At 51.8% G+C, this 24,227-nt stretch overlaps 1 protein-coding gene across 1 annotated transcript in view; it reads right to left on the reverse strand.

Annotated features, from left to right (window-relative positions):
• Positions 1–24,227, reverse strand: part of SFI1 (SFI1 centrin binding protein) — a 97,991-nt gene that overhangs the window by 189 nt on the left and 73,575 nt on the right. The window contains exons 16-31 of the mRNA XM_044921202.1: positions 12,425–12,506; positions 11,920–12,098; positions 10,882–10,957; positions 10,430–10,525; positions 9,962–10,038; positions 8,811–8,913; positions 7,551–7,647; positions 5,007–5,167; positions 4,529–4,603; positions 3,829–3,903; positions 3,504–3,680; positions 3,168–3,430; positions 2,339–2,410; positions 1,978–2,209; positions 416–747; positions 76–187 (exon numbers count right to left, since the gene is read on the reverse strand). Of these exons, the coding sequence (XP_044777137.1) occupies positions 76–187; positions 416–747; positions 1,978–2,209; positions 2,339–2,410; positions 3,168–3,430; positions 3,504–3,680; positions 3,829–3,903; positions 4,529–4,603; positions 5,007–5,167; positions 7,551–7,647; positions 8,811–8,913; positions 9,962–10,038; positions 10,430–10,525; positions 10,882–10,957; positions 11,920–12,098; positions 12,425–12,506 (2,209 nt within the window). The remainder of the gene's footprint in view (positions 1–75; positions 188–415; positions 748–1,977; positions 2,210–2,338; positions 2,411–3,167; positions 3,431–3,503; positions 3,681–3,828; positions 3,904–4,528; positions 4,604–5,006; positions 5,168–7,550; positions 7,648–8,810; positions 8,914–9,961; positions 10,039–10,429; positions 10,526–10,881; positions 10,958–11,919; positions 12,099–12,424; positions 12,507–24,227) is intronic.

Consider the following 24,227-nt stretch of genomic DNA (forward strand, 5'->3'; position numbering starts at 1 on the left):
AGGGGAGGCTGAGTGGAGCCCCAGGGCCGGGAGGGCCAGGGTGGGAAGCCCTTCGAGGTCTGCCTGGGGCCTCACCTCCTGTAGTTCTTCCTGCACCTGCCGCTCTGCTTCCTGGTCCTCCGGCCTGGGCTCCTCGTGGCTCAGCTCCAGCCACCGGCGCAGGCTTCTTGCTTGCCGCTGGCAGGACCTGCCCGAGGTAGACAGCTGCTGCCAACCTGGCTGGGCCCTTGGCTGCGCCTCCAGGTGGGGAAGTAGCGCATCTACTTTGCAGTGGGGGAGAGGGCGATTCTGTTCCGCTGCAGGCCTCCACCACCCAGCTCCGCAGGCACCGTGGGTGGGCCTCAGGACACCCCCCGGCCCCAAGGACCCTGGCAGCCCACTCCAGAGAAATAGCTGGGGTTTTTCTGGGTCTTACGAGAGGTTCTGCTTCATGGTCTGATAGTCCTGCAGTTGCTGCTGGATGCCCTCCAGCTCAGCCTCCAGGTCCGTGGGGCCCTTGGTGACAGAACAAGCTGGATCTCGACCACGGTCCCGGCTAGGCCAAGGCTGAATGGAGGGATCCCAGGCATCGGGAGTGGCCCGGGCACCCTTGGTGCTGACAGGCTTCAGCTGCGTACCCGTGCTTTCAGAGCCAGGCCCGCCGGTGCCTGTGAAGTCCCCAGGAAGCAGCAGGCCGGAGTGAGGGACACTGGCTGGGGATGGCGAGGCCTGGGCTATGAGCCCAGGGGTGGTGGGCTGTGCAGACGCCTGTGAAGGGAGGATGGATGAGCACAGAAGCAGGGAGGAAGGCTGGCGGAGAGGCACCCAGGCTGCCCACCGACCAGCTCACCCAGTCCGGGCCTGGCCCTGCCCCTTTCTTCAGACCTGACATGAGGAAGTCCCGTAGGCAGCCCAAGAACACCCCACACCCGTGCAGTCCAGTCCCATCCCTGCCCCAGGGCCTGGCTCGGCACCGGCCCCGCTCTGAGCTGGGCCCCTGCACTTCAGTGAGGAAAAGTGGTCCAGGGCAACTGTCCTGGGCAGACCACACATCTACAACCCTCCATTCCCTTCTGGTGACCATGCCCCCTGGTAACCATTGACCAGCTCTCCGTGGGCATCAACTCTTGGGGGGGCCCAACCCTGCCGCTGTTTCCTGTTACTGAGCACTCGTGCCTTCTTGCACCCCCTTGCCATCTGTGCCCAGACTCCATCTTGCTGTCACATGCCCCGGGGAGCCACCGCCCCCTTCCTTCCAGGAGCCATTCTCTTCAGTTCCCAGGGGTTTACCTTCAACAACTACATTTCAGACTCTCAGTTTTGCTCTCCAGCCCTGACCTCCTCCCCGAAAGCCACACTCAGAATCTTGTTGCTTTATCCCAAATTGGACAGGTTCAAGACAGACTCTTCAGGCTTTACCCCAGACAGGCCTCTCCCCCCACCCCCCGTTTTCCCTCTTTCAGTAGAACTCATTATTCCTGGAGTTATTCAAGCCAGAAACCCACAAGCCATCCTAGATTCCTTCCTCACCCTTATCAAACCCATCGGCGCAGGTCCTGCCTAGTCTGCCTCCCACGGGGGGCTCTGCCCACAGCCCAGCCACACCTAATCCTGGCTCCCGGCACCTTCTGCTGGCCCATGGGATCACAGCTGCCAACCGGCCCCCACCGCTTTCTACTTAAAATCCAGATGCTTCCCCTCGGCCTGCAGGACCCTGCATGATCTGCAGTGTCTTCATCTATGTCCGGGGCTCTTCTTCGGTCTCCACCTCTGGGACATAAGCTTCACAAGCCGGGGCCTCAGCAGCCTTTCCCTACTATGTCCCGAGGACAGGGGCGCCTACACTTGGTGAAGGCATGAGCGGCCTCCCTGCACCTTCCCGAGCCGGCAGTGCTCTGGAAGCAGCGAGTACCGCTGTGGTTACAGCACCGAGTGCGTGAGGAACAGCACCGAAGGCCAGACCGAAGAATGTGACCCCAGGTGACCAGGAGGACTTACCCTGGCAGGTGCTTGCACCCCACATGGCATGAAGGACGAAGGGGGCAGCAGCTCTGGGCCTGTACTCAACGTGGGGGGCAGCCTCGGGCCAGGGTGACCCGGCAGGGCCCCGGGCTGGGGCAGGGGGCTGCTTGGGACCAGTGCTGTCCAGGCCACTGGCAGGAAAGGCCTCGTCAGGGCAGGGCCTGCGGGCTGGGCCACACCTGGGTCGCACGCCCTCGGTGCCTCAGGCCTAAGCAGAGGGACGGCAGGAGCTGGTCAGGCCACGGCACCCGCCTGAGGAGCAGGAAGGAAAGGAGGCCACCCACCCTAGGACCACACAGCATACCCTTTCCCCCCGAGGGTGCCACACCCCAGGGGCCTCTGGCTCGGCACCGGCTCCAGCAGGAAGTGTGGGCGTCGAGGCTGCTTTCTTGCCAAGCGGGCAGCATTGCTGGGAAGAAACACAGGCCTGTTCCTCTCGGCCGCCTGGGGCATCCAGTCCGACCCCCTCCAATCTTACAGGGAAACGGGGGGCCAGAGAAGGAAAGGCCCTGGCCCAAGGTCAGCAGGTGAGCTGGAGTGGGCCTGGGCCACAGAGTACGTCCCGTAATTCCAATGAAGTGAGCCCGATGCCATGGGGATGCCTCGCCCGCCTCATTTCATCTGACCTCTGCAGCCACCCAGTGACACGGATGCTCCTCCCACATCAGAGGGGGAGCGGGCTCGTCGGGGTCAGGCCCTGTCGGGGTCCGGCGGCAAGGGAAGCGGAGCGGACTGAGGCCCAGGCCAGTCCCTCACCCCAGTGGTGACCTCTCCGCCAGGCTCAGGCAGTTCTGGTCACTCTGGGAGCCGACAGCTGCATCAGCCGGCTCTGCGGGGACGAGCCAGGTCACAAACAGGGGGGCCTCCTAGAGGAAGCCCATTTCCTGGCTGGAAGGGGAGAAGCAGGGAGACTGGCAGGTCTGGGGGCATGAGGGTGGGGCTGCCCTACAGCCGATTCCTTTTTTTAAAACTACATGTTCTCTCCCCCACGTGCTGCAGGAACAGAGGCTGAGGTCCCTTCGGTTGGGCTTGATGGAATGGGAGAGTCAGGGTCCTGCTGGAGAAAGGGGTCCACGCCGCTCAGCTGTGACCCTCCCTCCTTGTGTAGTCCAAGTTTTTGCTCCAAGCAAGAAGCAAGGAGAAGAGGCGAGGGATGGGCTACTCACAGCTCTAGGAGGTGGGGGTCCCCAGCAGCCAGAGACAGGCTGCCCAGAGCTCCTCGGGGCCCATGAGGATCTCGTGGCTTCTTGGTCTCCAGGGCGGCATCCCCAGCCCCAGCCGCGACACAGGTGGAAAGGGGTCTGTCAAATGTCACTCTCCTGCTGGGCATGGTGCACGTGAGGGGCCGAGGCTCCCTGCCCTGGCCCAGAACCTTCTGTTTCCAGAGCATGGCACAGTGATGGACCGCACGGTGGAGACTGTGAGCTGCCTGCAACAGGCCTCTGGTCAGGTCCTGCCGTGTCCTACCCACTCCCCGCGAGAAGGGGTGGGGGACCCCTCACCTGCACCTGCTGCTGGGCATGCAGCTGCTGCCGGAAGGCCTTCATGCCGGCTGCGAACCGCAAGAGGTGTGTGGCGCCCTCCTGGAGAAGCTGCCGGTGGTAGGCCTGTATGGCCCGCTCCTGACGCGCCTTCTTTCTCCTCCTTTCCAGCACAAAGCCCAGCCACGCGGCCCACACCTCCAGGGCGAGGAGGAGATGAGGCCCAGTTCTCCCTGCTTAAGCCTCCCCCCCGCCCAGGGCTGTCCCCAAGACCCAGCCTGCCGTCCACCGAAGCGAGGTCCTCTCCTGGGAGAGGCAGGGAGAGCAGGGGGGCAGCCCCCGTTACCTTTGCCTGTAGTGAGAAGGACCAGAACCACAGGGCCCGGGCTGTGCCCTGCTGCTCGCGCCTCCTGTTCGCCAGCTATGAGCCGGAGAGAGAAGATCATGGAAGTTTTGCCCTCAGGGAGGCCGCTCTGACCACGGGGTCCTGGTCACTCTGAGACCCTTTTCTAGCAAGGTGCTGCCCTCTCTCCACTGGGAAGGGCCCAGCGCTGCCTGGTCCTGAGGCGGTGGACCAAGGAGTGTGCCTCTGGGAAGAACAAAGGCAGAGCCCCGGGGACGGGAGCCAGCAGGGGCAGCGTGCTGGGCACGATGCAATCTGGCCTGGTGTTTTATCACGTCCTAGGCGAAGACTTCAAATGCATTCATATTAATTTTTGGATATTACCCTAAAATATATTTTAATGTGACACTGTAGAAACGGCCCTGAAGTGCCTTGGGCTTGTACAGGTCACAGGTGGAAGAAACCGGGCAGTGCCGGGAAATGACCGGGGGGTTGGGGGAGCCCTGGGACGAGGGTGGAATTAAACATTTTAAATGTGGGGGCACCTGGTGGCTCAGTCAGTGGAGCATAAGACTCTTGATCTTGGGGCTGTGAGTTTGGGCCCCGTGTTGGGTGTAGAGATTAAATAAATAAAAATAATAAAAAAGTTAAATGTCGGTTCAGGAAGCAGTAGGAGGGGAAGGGGCTTCTCGCTGGCTCCCACCTGTTGTTTCCACTGGCGGAAGCAGGCCCGGCTGCGGGTCTGGGCCAGGAGCTGGGCACCCCGCCTTTGCAGGAGCTGGGGAGAGAGCAGCTAAAAGCAGTCGGGCCCCGTGTGCCAATCACCTGGGCGCAGCCTCGGCGTGAGAGGCTCCGGGCCCAAGAGAACTGTCCTCCCATCCCCACGAGGAGTCTTGGACGAAGCCAGGGCCTCCTGTACGAGCATCGAGGTGACTCTGGAGGCCCCCCAGCTCTGACACCCCATGCTTCAGGATGAGCCAGGTTTCTCTACTTGGCCATCTTTTGCCTGGAGGAGACCCGACGCAGAGGCTGGCTTCCCTGAGCCTTCCCAGAAAGGCCCCTGCAGCCTTGTGCCCGCAGGACCCCAACCACCCAGCATCCTGGCGGTCGTGGGTTTTGCCAGAGAGCCCTCCTCTTCCCCAGGTGGTGGTCTCCTGCCTGGGAGCCGCCGCCTGCCTCACCCGCTTCCTGACACAGCCCAGATGGTGCGCCTTCCACCGGGCCACGGCCTGCCGCAGCCACCACCGGCCGTGATGCGCAGCCGCCCTCCTGAGCTGGGCTCTCTGCTGGGCCGCCCTCTGGCCTCGGTCCCGCCAGCGCCGAAACCACGTCCTGAGACAGCCTAAGGCAGATCCAAGTCAGGGGTCGCTCTTATGGGAGGGTTTCTCCGAATCAGTCTGCAATGGTCAAGGTTCGGAGAGCTGAAAAGGTCATGTGGGGGTAGAGCTGGGCTGTCAGCCCACACTCGGTGAAACAGCCACGTGGGGACGGTGGCCACTCTGTGACATCAGCTCTGGCCACCTTCAGTGGCTGCGAGCACCCCGGGGGCCGGAACCTGGGCTGCTGTGCCCCCAAGGGTGGGCCAGAAGCACCAGGCTGTCCACGGTGGCCACGTGTCTGCAGCGCCCCCGCGGAGCGGCCCGCAGGATGCTGCCGGACACGCAGAGGAGAAGACCCTCTGTCCGAGGGAGTGGGGGGCCATGGCCCTATTTGGCCAGGGAGGAAACCAAGGCTCAGGGAGTCCAAGCAGCTCCAGCCAGGCCTGGGAGGAGGCACGCTGTCTGCTGGGCCGTGTCGGATATCCTGAGCTCTGCAGGCAGGCAGAAGCTACGGCATGAGTTTTGTTTCTGTGTCACCAGATTCTCTCCTGAGGGAGAGCAAGCACTTTCTGCTGTTTTCCTTTTAGGTTTTTCCCTTTTCTTAAGCCCTAAGACAAGTTTCTTTTAGAGACAACAGAAGAGGGTTGGTACCAGGGCACTGATGCCAAGATGGGGTGTCCTCCGGGACCTGCTGGAGGGGGCAGGGAGGGCAGGTTTGCACGCCAGGAGGCGAAGCCTTAGGACCAAGTGCTGATGCTTCCTGGATACTGCTTCAAGTGGGTACCTCTCACTGGATCCTTACAACAACCCTTGGCAGGTACTATTATTCCCATTTTACAGATGGAGAAACTGAGGTTCAGAGAGGCCTTGCTGGGGCCGCACAGCCAGCATCTGACCCTGCCTGTAGGCTCTCTGTTGAATGTGTCTTACGACACGTCGCCCTGAGCTCGTCCTCCGACCAGCACCCAGCCCCTCCCCTGGGCTGCCAAGGCGTGCCTGAGACTCGAGGCCTTAACTAAGCCCAGAAATGGTTCCACAGGTACTGAGCATGCATCTGCTACGTGCTGAGAACACAGTGTCTTGCCACTGGTCTCGCAAATCCATTGTACCACCTGTACCGGACACAGCAATCCCAGGGCCCGCCAGGTGCTGCCACCGCCTTCTACGGAAGGCTGCCTGCCCCCCGGTCCTGCAGACAGCAGCAGCTCCAGGCTGCACCCCATGCCTGTCACCTCTAGCACCCGCTGTGGCCACCTGACCCCCCACTGGCAAGGCCTCTGCAGTGCCGGATGCCAAAGCTCTGTCCACACAGGCCACGGAATGGGCTGAACCCCTCAGCTTCTCTCTTGGGAGTGACCTGGAAACACAGCACTGGTTTCTGGGGTGAGGGGCAGCTTGAGGACACAGAGAAGCCCATTAGGGGTGGAGTAAGTGTGGGATGTTTGACCCCACGGTTCTGTCTAAAGGAAAGCAGAGATGTCTGTTTATCCACATAAAACACTACAGTCAGAACCAAACCTAAGCTGATCATTTTCTGTCCTGAAGCAAACTAACAACTTGATCTGTTTTCCCTATGGTCCGATTTAAACCATTCCTGTTTGTTTTCATTTCCGGTTGTATTTTCATTTATTCTAACCACTGGCTGTCCCCTCATGTCCCTACTGCAGGGCCATGGGTCTCAGTTTCCCTGCATCTCATCTCTGCTCCTGTCTGGACAGTCTTCCCCAGGCTGTTTGTATAGCAGGGAGTCAGGCTGTCCAAGGCCACTGCTCCCTGAACGCACAAGGGCCCGCTACCCAAGGGGGCGGACACCCCCCAACCTTGACTCCTTCGTAAGAATCAGATATTAAGCCTCGGTCTTGCATTTGGACATCAACTGGTTGGCACCTGGCTGGGAAGAGAATGCTGTGATGTGCTGGGTTGAATGGTTACCCCTCCCAAACCCGGAACCTCATCCTGAACCTCAGAACTGTATTCAGCGAGACGGTCAGTGCAATCAGCTGACATCATCCTGGGGGAGGACTGGCGGCCTTCTAAGAGAGACGCAGATGCAGGGAAGACAGCCCTGTGCCCACAGAGGCCAAGGCTGGAGGGATGGGTCTGCAAGCCAAGCAACACCAAGGACTGCCGGGGCTGTCAGGGGCTGGAAAAGGCAAGGAAGGATTCTCCCCTCCAGCCCTCACAGGAATCATGGCCCTGCCGACACCCTGGTTTTGGACGAGGCCTCAGAACGCCGAGAGAACAATTTTCTGCTGGTGGAAACCTCCCAGTTCGCGGCACTGTTATTTAGCCACAGGAAACTCACACGCGTGAGAAGAATACAAAGACCGAGGTGGAGCAGATGGAACACAAGACAGTTCTGTGTCCTTCACAGCCCTCTCCCCGGCTGCCAGGAAGTCCGCTTACCCTTATCCAGCACCTTCCGGGCCTCCTTGATGGCACAGTCCTCCTGCTGTCGGTAATATATCTGCACAGATGCAGCCTCCCGCCACTGCACCAGGACCTGAGGGGCAGAGGAAGAGCACATCCTGACTTCCCGGGACGCCCAGCTCTGCGGGCGGCTCCTCACGGAACAAGGCCAAGCGGGGACACGGCACTCACACACATTCCGGAAAACGCCGGCCAGCTGCGCAGACCCCAGGCCGCGGACCCAGCCCCCGGTCCCCACAGGAGGCCCAGTACTGCAGGCGATGGACTGTTCTATAGAAGCAGTTAAACTTCCAAGCACGCCATCAAGAAGTCAAGGCATCACATGGGCTTTTGTTCTGTTATTACGTGTTAAACGAAACTATACGTTACATGCCTGCAGCCTTTCAAACTGAGACACACACGAAATCACACCAACAGAACACTTTAAAAAGAAGTCAAGCAGCCGGGGTTGCTGCTCCCCGGCTCCTGAGGCACAAACTCCATTCCCTGCAAAAAAAAGGCTTCCCTTCCGAGCCCTGAGGCCAAGCAGAGTCCCGACCCTCCTTCCAGGGCTGGCCCCGGAGCTTTTCCGACAATAGACTAGGCCTTGATTTGAAGTCATGGTTCCTCAACCTCGGGAGGCTTCCGGGTTGTCAGGACCAGTCTCCCCCGGCCTTCCAGCAGGAGAACCGCTGCTGTTCAGAGCTCCCGGCATGATGCTTTTTTCTAAAACAGCCCCCGGTGCAGGGACCACTTCTGTCCCTTCATTTCTGAGTCCCCCCTGGTGTGTAACACCCCTTCCTCCCACCGTCGTGTGCTGGCATGCCCCCCCCTCCCCGGCGCATAGGACAGGCGCCACCACGCGGCCTTTGGGGGCCACTTCCCACGGATGATGACCAACAATCTCGTGTTCCTGGAGTGCACGAGCAGGAGTGCGCATCCTCTGACAGATGAAGAGACGGAGGGGCACGCTGACTTAGTTTGTCCCAGTGGGAAATTCCGCATGTGTAGCAAATACTGGTTCTGATAAGAACCAGTCTGCTCACTATGTTTTTGTTTTGATGGATATTGGTGCATAATCCAGTAAAAAAATAAATAAAACCCGACTAGCTCACACGGCTGTTATGTGTGCATGGAGGAGGGTGAGTGAGCCCACGCCCTGGGTTCCTCGTTCAGTGCCTAGCTTTGGGGCCACCCCCTCGCAGCAGCAAGGTCCCAAGCCCTCCTGGGCGACCAGCTAGTCTCCGCATGCCTCACCTTGGAACACAAGGTTCGCCGGTAGTGAGCGCTTGCTCGGGAGGTTTGCTGGGCTTCAGTCACAAGGGCCAGGGTGTTCTCTCTCCAGCGACGGAACACACACCTGCGGGAACACAGGCCGGGGAGATGGGTGACACTAGGGCGGAGAGACGGGGGGAGGTTTCTGTGAGTCATCCTGCTTCGGATCAGCCCACTAGTGCCTCAATCGAGGATGGACTCTCGTACCTGAGAACATCAGTCTCACCAAGAGCCACGTGTATGCCGACACAGACAACACACGGCTGGTGAACACCCGCTCTGTGCCAGGCACTGGGGGAGCACCGGGGGCACCACGGTGAACAAGGCCAAATACCACGTCCTCGCTCACGTACGTGACACACAGCGGTGACCAGGTAGTGACGGTAGAGGCAAGTCATGCCGCAGTAGGGCACAGAGAGACGGGAGGTGGCAGAGGGCCACCGGAGGCCCAGCACCGTGCTTGCTGCTGAGTTAGTTCCGTCACTCTCTCTTACTCCCAATGTCTGAGGAGCTGGATGGGCACTTCCCCGAAGGAGGGTGGAGGTGTTAAGTCCACAAGGCCCACCACCCACAGGCAGCCTGGACTACCACGTGCTGAACAAATCCGGAGCGGGGGAAAGAGTGGAATGAGGGAGGCCTGCCGGGAAGGAGAGTGAGAGCTTGGTTTAGCAGGACCTAGAGGACGGGCTCCTGCTGGAGCTGGAGCTGAGAGCGCGAGTGACCTCCAAGGCTGGGAGAGATGCCTCCGGAATCCGTGAAACGCCTGGAGGGCCAAGCCGGGAGGCACCTGAGTGGGCGCTGAGGCCAAGGGAGTCCCTGCAGCTCTGGAGCGGGAGACATTGAATCGTGCAGGGGACCGCACAGTGTGGAGAGGAGCAGGACAAGGGGGAGCTCGCGCACATGTCCGGGTGACAGCTGCCTCCGCAAGGCCCCAGTCTGCACGCAGCAGCTTCGAGACACGCAGTGACCCGATGAACGGAGTGCCTGCTGTGCAGAAGCCCCAGCCAGGCTGCGAGCAGCACGAGGAGCCTGGCCCGCCCGCCCTCTGGCCCCGGTCGGGACGCCCGGCCCTGCCTGGGTCTGGACGGAGCGCCCCGTTCCTCAGGCAGGGCCCGGAGACGCGGTGGACTCACCGAAGCAGCCGCCTCGCGTGCTGCCTCTCCCTGGCCGCCACCTCCTGGAGGACGCTCCGCACGCGGCTCTGGTACGTCTGCGGGAGAGCGAGAGGACTGGCGGCCGGCCCGGCCCGCGTCCCTCCTCAGTCCCGGGCCCGCCTCACAGGCGCAGCGATGCCCGCCGCGCTCACCCCGGAGCGCGCCGAGTCCCACGGCCAGAAGAGCACCCGGACAACAGGGAGGGGACGCTCGCTAAGTCCTCACTCATAAGTCAAGCCACTGGGCTCCTGCACAAGCAGCCGCTTCGATGCGGAGGCTGGTGCCCCCAGACTCGTTTTTGCTGTGCCGAGCAAGGATACAGGGGCTTGGCTCCGTGGCCGTGAGACCCGCTGTCCGGGGCACGCGCTCTGGGAGGGGCAGGAGAACAAGGGAGGGACACAAAATCCACCCCCCGCAGCCCCGCCCGAGGCCAACAGCCGCCCCTACCGCCCAGGTGCGCAGCGCCCCGCGCAGCAAGGTGCGCCGGTGATGCAGGCGGGCGCGTGTCAGCTTCCGCCGCTCAGCAGCGTGCAGGGCCAGGCCCTGCGGACAGAGGGAGGGCCGGGGCCGGGCGAGGCTCAGCCACGCCTCATCTTCCACCGTGGGGTCCTCGCCCCCCAGCCCCAGGCCTCAACTAGCAATAGGTATCTCTCAGGGGTTTTGTGGGGGTCCGATGGGGCAAGTGCCTGACTTAGGGTAAATGCTGAAGCATTTTTACCCAGAGGAGAGTGCCTGCGAATGGTTAGGCCAGGACTTTTACGTTCAGTGAGTTCGGCCCAGCCTGTGTCCCAGGCTCAGAGGCAGGTGGCCGCCACCGGGCTGAAGCCAGGCCCACGTGTCTGCTCGGAGACACGCTGACACACAGCCCCACCTGTCCACACCACGTGCCAAAGCCTTACCTCCTTCCACCTGTCCCAGGCCTGGCGCAGGAGCCGAGCGGCCTGGAACTCTGCAGCCAGCACCAGGCCGGTCTTCCTGCGGGGAGGGTTGGAGTCAGCACGCAGCCTGGACCCGGCCAGGGCCCTTTCCACGGGCACCCCTCACAGTCCCTGGCCCCTGCCTAGCTGCTCTGAATCTGGTGGGGAGAGAGGAATCAAGACTTTTTCTGGGGGCGCCTAGGTGGCTCAGTCGGTTAAGCGTCTGCCTTTGGCTCAAGGTCATGATCCTGGGGTCCCGGGATCCAGCCCTGGGTCGGGCTCCCTGCTTAGCTGGGGAGTCTGCGTCTCCCTCCCCCTCTGCCCCTGCTTGTGTGCTCACTCTCTCAAATAAGTAAATAAAATCTTAAAAACAACAACAACAACAAAAAACCTCCTCTGAAGAGCTGCCAAAGGATTTGGGCTCTCCCCTCAGGAAAGTGAGCACCTCATTAAATTCTTGCAGCCAACCTGACAGGGCTCAAGTACACTGAAGTACATTCATGTGCTGGCGACTCAGGAGATTAAAGGTGGCCAGAATTTGCGAGTGGGGGAGATCCGCACAGCACACAGTGGATGCAGAAAGGCATGAAAGCAGGCCTGGGTCTGCAGTGTCCGTGTGGGCGGCCTGCCCCGCCCTCTCTCCAACCACATGGTGGCAAAAACTGCCACAACCTGCCCCTGGGCCACAGCTGCTGGTCCCGGGGGCTCAGCGATCCTGACACGGGCTCATCAGTCTATCCCCTGGCCATGGTGCCTCTGAATGGGCCCCAGTGAGTGGGATGCATCCAAGGGGTAGGACCTCAGATCCATGGAGCATGTCTGTCCCTAGTCGAGTTCCTGAGATCCTCTCACTACAGCCCTGCTTTGTTACAGACTGTATTAGGCAGAATTTCTGGAACTTAGAACCAGAGTCTAGGCTAACACGACCCTCCGACGGGCACTCAGAGCTGAGGGTGCTACCACTATGGTCAAAGCTGGCCCGAGAGGGGAAGAGCTTCTGGGACAGAAGCAGCCCCTCACTCTGTCCTGAGGCCTCGGGCACTGTCCCTCCAGATGCAGAAAGCCCTCCTGAGCTGGCAGTGGCGGCGGTGGGCCCAGGCCGCTGCTGTCCACTGTCGCTCCCGGTGACGTGCTGCTGCCTGCTGGTGCCACGTGGACCAGGACCTCTGCAGGAGCTGCCGCTCTGAGTGAAGGATGGCCTGGGGCAGGATGGCGGGAAGAGAACAGTGGGTCAAGCAGCTGGGGGTACAGAAGCCGGGAAGAATCTCTGGCCACAAATACTGACCAAGGCAAAAGAAATGGGCATTATGGAGCCGCCCTCGCCCAGAAGCCATATGTAAACTCCACTGACAAAGGTAACAGATGCCCCAGGCCCTGCCCTGCCTCGTGAGTCCTGGTCACAGGCAGGACGCCCCGCAGTGTGGGTCTGGGCTCTGGGCGATGTCCCGAGCAGAGGCGGCAGTGAGTGCAAAGCTTGAAGCAGGTCCTGCCCGTTCCAAGCACCTCCTCAGGGACGGCCACTTACCATTCTCTCCGCCAAGCGGTTTTCTCGATGCTGAAACATTTTCTGCCACCAAATAGCAAATACTTGCTTCTCCAACGTCTCCCTAAAAAGATAAATAATAATAATAATAATGATAATAATGGGAAACAAGGCACTTAAAATAAAACAAAATCACTACAAAAAAGACTAAGAAGTCCCAAATATTTGGGTTTTTCCTCTTAGGCTATTAAGAGGTGGCTATGTTGAGATGGGGAGAAAGGAAAGAGAAAGGGAAGGAAAGCAGACAGCAGTGGGCAAAAAACCCCACAAACAACCCAATACTCTTCAAGTTCTTTCCGGCGTCAGCCAAGCATTCACACAGTAAGAATGAGACTGACTTCGAGACCCTGGCTCTTCATCAGCTCAGTTCCGCACCGAATTACCAAGAGTGCTCAATGATCAGTAGTGAAAGCCTTTCCGGTCCGTGCTGACGGCCAGGCTGCTGCTACCCAAATCCTTGGGGGGAGCGGTTAAAAACAGAGGCCACATTTGGGCGCCTGGGTGGCTCAGTCAGTTAAGCGACTGCCTTCGGCTCAGGTCATGATCCTGGAGTCCCTGGATCGAGTCCCGCATCGGGCTCCCTGCTCGGCAGGGCGTCTGCTTCTCCCTCTGACCCTCCCCCCTCTCATGTGCTCTCTCTCATTCTCTCTCTCTCAAATAAATAAATAAAATCTTTAAAAAAAACCCAAACAAACAGAGGCCACGTCTTCAGGGCTGACTGCGCAGGTCTGAAGTGGGCCCCAGGAAACAGTATTTAAAACAAGTGTTCCATGTGAGGTAGACAGGGAGACGGGTTTGAGAACCTCTGTTCTGTCTCCTCTGCCTAGGCCTCCCTGCTCAGCATGATGACGGGAAGGCCTGCAAAGGCAGCGCTGGGTCAACTGGTCAACAGCCACTAGGGGCTGTGAGTTGGCAAAACCACGGGACAAAATATATGCGGCAACTGTTTTCACGCCCTGGACAAGAGGCAACACAGACTGTGACCCTCAGAGTTCAGAAACAAGTACGGTGAGCCCACTGAGGGCACGTGCTAAACACCCGGGGCAGGGGGACGGAGTCCAAGCAGAGCAGGACAGTCTCACTGAGTTGAGGCAGAGACTCAAGGATTCAAGACTGAGTCCTTCCTCTGAGTTCAAGACTGCAGGGGAAGGATGTATGGACACCTGTGGCCTTCCTGAACCTGGGCAGGTAGAGACCTCGCCCTGCCTCAGAGGCACGCTCACATACACCTTGCACACTCTGCAAGGGCAGCACCCAAAATCCCGTGTCAGCCTGGTTGGCAGTACAGGCAGGCTCTGTGAGGCCTAGCAGAGTGGCCTCTTCAGGGCTGGCTGCTGGATGGAGATTACCAGAGGCTGGAAAGGGCTGGGAGATGGAGTTCTGGCCCAGTCTGAATGGAGAGACTTTGCTGAGAACCCCAGAATTCAGCAAGGCTGAGCCTCAGGAATAAGCGCCATGCCCTAACTCCGAAGACAAAAATCAAAAAAGACCCACACATGGAGTGCCTGGTAGAGCATGCACCCCATCTCAAGGTGCAACTCTTGATCTCAGTGTTGTAAGTTCAAGCACCGCACTGGGTGTAGAGATTATTTAAAAAATAAAATCTTAGGGGCGCCTGGGTGGCTCAGTCGGTTAAGCGTCTGCCTTTGGCTTGGGTCATGACCTCGGAGTCCCAGGATTGAGCCCTGCATAGGACACCCTGATCAGCGGGGAGTCTGCTGCTCCCTCTGCCTCTCACCCCACTTGTGCTCTCTCTCTCATTCTCTCTCAATAATCTTTAAAAAAAAAAATTAAATCTTAAAGCACACACACACAAACCCACACAAAGGAAGAACAGAACCATACTCGATAGGATCAACAGGAATCACCAGAATAAACAGCAACCACTGCCTTACAGAATAAAATGCAAAACCCTTTAAAGGAAAAACAGCTGTCAACAAAAACAATGACCCAAATGCTGGAATCAGCAAACACTTAAAAACAGTTATTAAAGTTTGTGTACTTAAGTGAAGGATTAACAAAATTAGTTACCAGACATGGAATCCTGGCAGAGAAATAGAAACTATAAAAAAGAACCAAATGATTTGGTGGCTCCTCAAAAAGCAAACATAGAATTAGCATTTGATTCAGTAATTCCACTTCTAGGTATACAACCAAAAGAATTAAAAGCAGAGACTCAAGCAGATGTATTTACATTGATGTTCACAGCAGCATTACTCACAGTAGCTAAAAGGTAGAAACAAGTGTCCATCAACATACAGATGAACAAATTGTGTATATCCATACAATGAAATATTATTCAGCCATAAAAAGGAATGAAATTCTGATACATGCTATGACATGGATAAACTTTGAAAACATTACGCTAAGTAAAATAAGCCAGACACAAAAGGTCCAATATTACACAATTCCACATATTATGAGATATCCAGAATAGGCAAATTCAGAGACAGAAAGTAGCTCAGAGGTTCCCAGGGCTGGAAATAGATGGAAATGGAAAGTTAGTATTTAATGGATACAGAATTTGTTTGGGATGATGGAAAAGTTCTGGAAACGCATAGTGATACTTTATGCCACTGAACACACAATACACTTAAAAATGACTAAAATGGTAAGTTTTATTTTATGTATGTTTTACCACAATTGGGGGAAAAAAAAAAAAAGAAAATTCTAGAACTGAAAAGCACCATACCTGAAGGAGAAAAATCACTGGATGAGTTACAAATAAGAAACTGCAGGATATAGATCACTGAAGACTTTCTATTGAAAGATCAATAGAAAGTATCCAATCTGAAAAATGGACAGAAAAATAGAAAAAAACTAAACAAAGCCTCAGTGACCTGTGGGACAATATCACTGGTTTAACATAGTGTAATCGGAGTCTAAGAAGGAGAGAAGAAAGCATATAGGGCAGATAAGTTGTTTTTTAGAGAGAGAGAGTGCGCGCATGCGTGTGCATGGGGGAGTGCAGATGAACGGAGGCAGAGACAATCTTTTTTTTTTAGATATATATTTTTTAAGATTTTATTTATTTATTTGACAGAGAGAGACAGCGAGAGAGGGAACACAAGCAGGGGGAGTGGGAGAGGGAGAAGCAGGCTTCCCGCAGAGCTGGGAGCCCGATGCGGGGCTCGATCCCAGGACCCCGGGATCATGACCTGAGCCGAAGGCAGACGCTTAACGACTGAGCCACCCAGGTGCCCCAGGCAGAGACAATCTTAAGCAGGCTCCATGTCCAGCACGGAGCCCGATATCATGACTCTGAGATCATGACCTGAGCCAAAATCAAGAGTAGGACACTTAACCAATTGAGCCACCCAGGCACCCCAGGGCAGATAAATTATTTAAAGAGATAATAGCGGGGTGCCTGGGTGGCTCAGTAGGTTAAGCGGCTGCCTTCGGCTCAGGTCATGATCCCGGGGTCCTGGGATCGAGCCCCATGTCGGGCTCCTTCCTCAGCAGGGAGCCTGCTTCTCCCTCTCCCTCTGCCACTCCCCCTGCTTGTGTGCACTTTCTCTCTCTCTTTCCCTCTCTGTCAAATAAATGTTTAAAAATAAGATGAAATAAAAATTAAAAAATACAAAATACAAAAGGTATAGAGTTAAAAAGTCAATGGAGGATATGAAATGTAATACTAAAAAATTCTAAGTGAACAGGGCAGAAAAGGAGAAAGAGAGAAACAAAAATCAGATGTAGGCTTCTGCCCAACCACACCAACAACTACATTAAATATAAATGAACCACACACTCTAATTCAAAAGCAGAGATTATCAGGAATGCCTGGGTGGCGCAGTCAGTTGAGCATCTGACTCAGATTTGGCTTGGGTTGTGATCTTGGGTGTCGTGGGATCAGGCCCCGAGCTGGGTTCCACACTTGGTGTGGAGACTGCCTGGGAGACTCTCTCTCCCTCTCTCTCTCCCCCTTCCAACCCCTTCACGCTCACTCGCTCACTCTCTGTCTCTCAAATAAATCTTTTAAAAAAAGTAGAGATTGTCAGACTAGATAAAAAATTAAGACATAGCTATATGCTGTTTATAGGAGGCAAGCTTTATTAAATATGAAGACAAATAGAGTGGGAAAGGTAAACCACAAAAACTGTAAATATAGAAAAAGCTGGTGAGGATATTTTAATAAAAGTCAAAGTAGACTTTGAGAAACGAAATATTACCAAAAATAAGGAGGTTCATTTCAAAATGATAAAAAGGGACCATTCATGAGGAAAACATAACAATCCTAACTGTACACGGACCAAATAACAGATTCCAAACACATGAAGTAAAACCGATAGTATTACCAGGAAAAATAGATAAATCCATGATCATAGCTAGATAATTTTAATACTTCTCTCTAGTAATTGATAGAACAAGCCCGCCTGTAAGGGGGGGTGCCTGGGTGGCTCAGTCGGTTGAGCATCTGCCTTCAGCTCAGGTCATGATCCTGGGGTCCTGGGACTGAGCCCCACACTGGGCTCCCTGCTCAGCGGGGAGCCTGCTTCCCCCTCTCCCCATCCCCCACCCTGCGCTTGCGCTCTCTCTTGCTATCTCTCTCTCAAATAAATAAATAAATAAATAAAATCTTTAAAAAACACACACCTTGTCTGAGGAAAGCATCCACATCCTAGAGACTGACTGGAAAGCCAGGGCTTTGAGTGAACACACTAACCTCTGCCTCTACATTTCTCTTCCTGCCTGCTCCTACCTATACGTCTTGGGCCTGAGCCATGGCCTCCAGCCCAGCCATCCCACCTGCAGACTGGCTGCCACCCACCGCCCATATCCTTCTAGCCTGCCCATTTCTCCTGCCTAATGGAGTTTTGTGCAATTCGGAGTTTTTCCATGAACTGATCCTTGTATTGAAAGAGCCTTTAGGAGATTTATGTTAGAAACCAAGGACCTCCCTTCAGCTCTGAACAGGTTTTTCCTTCGATCCCAACACAAAGATTTATGGACCTTTCTAGTTGACTCAGATTTGTGGATGGCATCTCCCCCTTTCCTATTCTACATTCTTAGTCCTATGTTAGCTTTACATCTCAAATGGTGAAATGTAATCAGTCCAATAAAATACGAAATAACCATGAAAAAAACAATAACAACAAAAACCTGTAAAGATACAGAAAATTTGAAGATGACTACCAACCAACTTGTCCTAAAAGACATTTATAGAACACTATATCCAACAACTGTAGTATAAATATTCTTTTAAAGTGCACATGGGAAAAAATAAAGTGCACATGGAAGGTTCACCAAAATAGACCACATATATTCGGCTGTAAAACAAGTCAACACATTTCAAAAACTGAAGTTATATAAGGTGTTTTCTAGCCACAGTGGAATTAAATTAGTAATTAAAAACAATAGGGTGCCTGGGTGGCTCAGTTGGTTGAGCGACTGCCTTCGGCTCAGGTCATGATCCTGGAGTCCCGGGATCGAGTCCCGCATCGGGCTCCCTGCTCGGCAGGGGGTCTGCTTCTCCCTCTGACCCTCCCCCCTCTCGTGTGCTCTCTCTCATTCTCTCTCTCTCAAATAAATAAATAAAAATCTTTAAAAAAAATAATAAAAACAATAATGTATCAAGAAAATTCCTATTTGAACATCAAATAACATATTTCTAAACAAACCACAGGTCAAGGAAGAAGTCACAAGGCAAATTAGAATATATTTTAAGTTGAATGATAATAAAAATACAGCATGTCAGAATTTGTGGGATAAAGCTAAAGCAGAGAGAAACCTTATAGCTTAAAATTTTCACAAGATTTAAAATTGATAATTTACCGCCAACAACAAAAGAATGGGTGGGCACACCTGGTTGGCTCAGTTGGAGGAGCATGCGACTTTTGATCTCAGGGTTGTGAGTTCAAGCCCCACGTTGGGCATAGAGATTGCTAAAATAAATAAACAGATAAGCTTAAAAAAAATGGGTGATTTGTGCTTCCATCTTAAGGTTAAAAAAACAAAAGGAAGGCAAATTAAATCCAAAGTAAGGGGCGCCTGGGTGGCTCAGTTGGTTAAGCGACTGCCTTTGGCTCAGGTCACGATCCTGGAGTCCCTGGATCGAGTCCCGCATCGGGCTCCCTGCTTGGCAGGGAGTCTGCTTTGCCCTCTGACCCTATCCCCTCTCATGTGTTCTTTCTCTCTCATTCTCTCTCTCTCAAATAAATAAAATCTTTAAAAAAAAAAAAAAAAAAAAGCACTTTAAAAAATAAAAAAAAAATAAATCCAAAGTAAGTAGAAAGAGGTACAAAATAAAGAGCTAGAATTAATGTAAGAAAAATATACAATAAGAACATCAGCAAAAGTTAAAAAAAAAAAACAAAAACCCATGATAATTCCTTGCAAGACTGATCAAGAAAAAAAGAGAAAAAATACAAATTACCAAAATCAGGAATGTACAAGATGGTATCATCAGAGATTTTACAGACATTAAAAAAATAATAAGGCACTTTCATGAACAGCTTTATGCCAATATATTTGACACTTTGGACAGAATGAAAAATTCCTTGAAAAACAGAGCTTACCAAAACTGACATGAAAAGAAACTCTTGGTAGCTCTATATCTATTTTCAAAATGAATTCTGTAATCAAAAACCTTTCCATAAAGGAAACTCTAGGTCCAGATAATTTCACTAGCAAATTCCATAAAAAAATTAAAGAAATACCAAAAACACACATTACAAGAAAACTACAACCAATATACCTCATGAAAGTACATGTAAAAATTTTTAATGAAACATTAACAGATTAAAATCAGCAACACGTGAAAAAGATAATATATCATGGCCAAGTGGGGTTTATCTCAGGAATACGGGGTTGATTTAACATGTGAAATCAGGAAAACCATACGATCGTCTTAATAAATGCAGAAAAAGCATCTGGCAAAATTTAACCACCTTCATAATAAAAACTCTCAATAAACTATGAATAGAGGGGAACATTCTCAATCTAATAAAGGGTATCTATAAAAATACTCAATGGTGAAATACTGACTGCCTTTGTTTTCCCCCTAAGATTGGAAAAAAGACAAGTATGTATCCTCTCATTACCTCTATTCAATACTTTTTTTTTTAAAGATTTTATTTATTTAATTGACACAGAGAGAGGGAAAGGAGAGATGGAACATAAGCAGGGGGAGCGGGAGAGGGAGAAGCAGGCTTCCCGCTGAGCGGGGAGCCTGATGTGGGGCTCGATCCCAGGACCCTGGGATCATGACCTGAGCCGAAGGCAGACGCTTAACGACTGAGCCACCCAAGCGCCCCAACTCTTTAGTCTTTAATTAAGAGTAATTAATGTTTTTTTTTTTTAAGATTTTATTTATTTATTTGACAGAGAGAGACACAGCGAGAGAGGGAACACAAGCAGGGGGAGTGGGCGAGGGAGAAGCAGGTTTCCCGCTGAGCAGGGAGCCTGATGTGGGGCTCGATCCCAGGACCCTGGGATCATGACCTGAGCCAAAGGCAGACGCCTAACGACTGAGCCACCCAGGCACCCCATTCTCTATTCAATACTTTATTGGAGATGCTAGGTAATGCAGTAAAGACAAAAATAAAAGCATACAGACTGGAAAGGATAAAGTAACTTGTCCTTATTTGCATATGACAGGATTATTTATGCAGAAAACTCTATGTAATTTTAAAAAAAGAGACTCAAACCATTAAGTAAATTTAGAAAGGTCACAGAACACAGTTTCAGTTGTATTTCTATATACTAGGACAAACAGTTGGAAAATGAATTTAAAAAACAATTCTATTCACAATAGCTCCAAAAAATAAGGTATTTAGGAATAAATTTAACAATATATACGCAAAACTTCCATGCAAAGTTACAAAACACTGAGAAAAATTAAAGAAAAGCTACATAAATGGAGAAGTTCATGTTCATTTATGGGAAGTCTCAATAAGCTTGAGATGTCCATTCTCCCCTAAACATCTATACTGATTAAGTGCAATCCCAAAGAAAAAAAAAATCCCAGGAGGAATAAAGTTGAAGAACCGATTTCAAAACGTGCTATAAAGATACAAAAATCAGGACAGTATGATAATAGCATAAGGATAAACAAACAGATAAATGAAACAGAAGAGAAAGTCCAAAAATAGATACAAACTTATAAGGACAACTGATTTTCAACAAAGGTGCCAAGACAATTCAATGGGGGAATGAAAAGTCTTTTCAATAAATACTGCTGGAAAAACCTGAAAAACAAAAAAAAATCCTTAGCTCTTACCTCATACCATATATGGAAAAAATTCAAGATGATCACAGACCTAAATGTAAATGCTAAAACTTTATATAAAGCTTCCAGAGAAAATGTTGGAAAGTATCTTTCAAGATCTTGGGTGTGGGCAAATATTTTTTAGAGAAAACCCCAAAATCACTAATCATAAGAGGAAAAATTTGGTGAACTTGACTATAACAAACTTAAACATTTCTGCTCATCAAAAATACTATTAATTCATTTCAATATATATATAGCCCATATATAGATCCCACCCTGTGATCATTTCAACATACATATGTAAAAAACCGCTTTGTTCTCAATAAAAAAAAAAATATTGTGAGAAAATGGAAATGCAAGCCACATTACTGGAAAATATTTTTCTTTTTCTTTTTTTTTTTAAAGATTTTATTTATTTATTTATTAGAGAGCGAGTGAGAGAGAAACAGCATGAGAGAGGAGAGGGTCAGAGGGAGAAGCAGGCTCCCCGCTGAGCCGGGAGCCCGATGTGGGACTCGATCCCAGGACCCTGGGCCAACTGAGCCACCCAGGTGCCCTTCTTTTTCTTTTTTTTAAGATTTATTTGAGAGTGACACAAAAAGAGCACGTGAGCATGGGGAGGAGAAGTGGGGGAGGGAGAGAGGATCTCAAGCAGGCTCCCTGCTGAGCACGGAGCCTGACACTGGACTCTATCTTCGGACCCTGAGATGATGACCTGAGCCAAAACCAACAGTCAGATCTTAACTCACTGAGCCACAGACACAGATAAAGCCAGCGACAAGGAAACATGGTTTTTCCCAAGGCCAGGCAGCAGTTGTAAAATGCCACCAGGGCCTCTTTTGAGTGGTTATTGCCTACTTACCAATGACGTCCCAGACAAGCTTTGCCGCTTTCACTTATTCCTGAGGGTACACATAACAGTACTCCCTAGTGAACCCCACTTCTCTTCCCTCCTAATTTTGCCTCAGAAATAGCGAGCAATCCAAAACCAATCCCTGTTTCTCTTTCCCCTCTTCCGAATCCTTTTGCGGGAACCCAAACCTTACAAATTCCTTTCCCTCAGGAAGGGCACCATTCCAGAATTCCTGTGGAATTCCCTCCTTCAAGGCAATCAGTCTGACTCGGTAAAACTACAGGATTTTGATCCTGGCTGATTAGGCCTTAAAAAGATGCTCTGCATTATGAGTCAGCAGGGAAATGAGACGGCACTCCCCATCCACCAGGATGGCTCAATTAGAAAGACTGTCAAACCCAAATGTTGATGAGGCTGTGGAACAACCAGCATTCTATCTGCTGGTGGGTGTATAATGATGTGACCCCCTGTAAGAGTAAGCCTGTCCCCACCCTGTGAGCCAGAGTTAGCTTCTAGGTATCTACTCAAGAGAAATGAAAACAACCCACGTAAATGTTCATAGCAGATTTATTCATAATGGCCTCAAACTGGAAACAACTCATATGTTAAAATGGATCAAAACGTTGCCTTATATTCATACAATACCACTCAGCAAAGACTGAACTACTTCCTGACAACATGGCTCAATCTCAGAAACATTATGCTGAACTTTAAAAGAAGCCAAACACAACAGAACACTTACTGAATGATCCCATTATTTAAAGTTCGAAAACATGCAAAATTAATCTGGGAGGATAGAAATCAGAGCAGTGGTTACCTGTGGGGGTGTGGGGTGGGAATTGACTGGAAGGGGGCATGAGGGAACTTTCTGGGGTGATGGAAATGTTCTAGACCTTGACCGGGCTGTTGATTATCCAGGCACACAATTTGTGAAAACTCATCACTGTTTATTTAACATCTGTGCCTTTCACTATGAATTTTAGCTCAATTAAAAAAAAAAAGACAAGTCAGTCTTGTCTCATTCTCAGAATACTATTTCACTGGTAGGTTAAGAAACTACCATTTTTAGTCATAATTCATGAGATCCCACTATAAATTCTGTCCATATTCCTAAAATATTAAACAAATACCCTAGGAGTTATGGAAAGATAGAACATACATACTTTGGGGGAACTCTGATTTGCTAAACTCCAAACCAAACCTATGATTATTCATTTACCAGGAGAGTCACAAATCAATTCTAGCGGTTGGGTGGAAGGCTGATATTTTGTGCTGCCTTTCTGCTTGTATTCCCCATGGATTATTTCACTTCTCATGACAACCCCATGAGATAGGACTATTATCAACTCATCTCCATTTTACATTTGAGGAAACAGCATCAGAGAGAGAGAGTGGCTTGCGCAGGGTTACGAAACTGGTAAGCAGAAGAGCAAGGGTCTGAACTCAGGCCTCTCCAGCTTCTGAGCAGGGCTCTCCATCACTCTGCTCCCTCATGAGCTGAAGGCAGGAACCTAAAAAACTGAAGTTTTCTAAAAAGATCCAACTAAACCAAAACAAGATAAAATCCAGATCAGGCCCTGGTTATCCTTCAAGCTTCCTGGCTACTCCCTGTCTCCAGTTCACCCATCACCCTTTTGTCTCAAGAATGATCCCCAACAAAAATCCTTTTGGAAACTCCTCTTGGCTATTTTGAAAGAACCCTCAGTTTTTGAAAATCCCTACGGCATACCAAAATACGAAAGAAGAGAATCAATCATGCCTTTGTAGAAGAAGCGAAGGAGTGTGTGTGTGTTTGGTAGTAAAGCCATTTTTCAAGGGGAATCTTATACCAGACCTCAGTACAGGAAGTAGGTAAAGGTGAAGTCACTCTCTCTGCAGACCCTCGCCAGCCTCCAATTTCCCATGGCTACCCCCTAAAAGCTTCTCTTTGGACTTTGTAGTGAAGGACTCCTGGAGTTCTGGCTGATCCCCTCAGACTAGCATTCACACTCCTTCAAAGTCAAGATCACTGCAGCTTCTCCCAGTGTCCCTCCCATGTCCCTCCCTCTAGTCTCTTTGTCCTAAACTGATGGGACACTGTTCTCAGGGCAATCTCCAAAACCATCACTTTACTAGTTACATGCACCTGCTCAAACATCTGTTATCTTTTTATGGGCTTAGGCAATCCCCTCAGTCTGGCCCTCCTCATCCTGCCCACTCCTGCCATTCATCCTCACCCCCTGGCTCACAGCATGCCTTCCTCCAGGGACTTCCCTCAGCACTAGCTCTGAGCTCTAGAAGAACTGGGGGCTGACCTAAGTGAGGACATGTGGATCTATTCTCTGGAACTGTCCTTCAATTGTTTCTTGTGTATCAGTCTTACCTCCTCACAAAGATTGAAAGTTTCTACAAAGTCATCAAAAAGATCTTCCTTTTGATCTAGCAGAAAGTCCCTGGAGTCAAGGAGATCTGAATTTAAACCCTGGCTCTGCCACTTAGTGGCTGATTTACATGGGGGAGTCATTAGTCATCTTGAGCCTGTTCTCTCAGGACTGCTGTGAGAAGGGAATTATTAACGAAGTTGATGATATCATAGGCGAATGAGCTTATATATTTGTTTCCCTTTTCCCACCACACCATGCCCACCACAGTGGCAGACACACAGTCAGCGATTAATAATTTCTTTGTTACAATTCCACCAAAATGCAGCAAGGACCTGCTCTGGGCAAGTTTGTCTCTGCGGG

The sequence above is a fragment of the Neomonachus schauinslandi genome, chromosome 14 (genome assembly GCF_002201575.2).
Source record: "Neomonachus schauinslandi chromosome 14, ASM220157v2, whole genome shotgun sequence".
In the NCBI taxonomy this organism is placed as follows: Eukaryota; Metazoa; Chordata; class Mammalia; order Carnivora; family Phocidae; genus Neomonachus; species Neomonachus schauinslandi.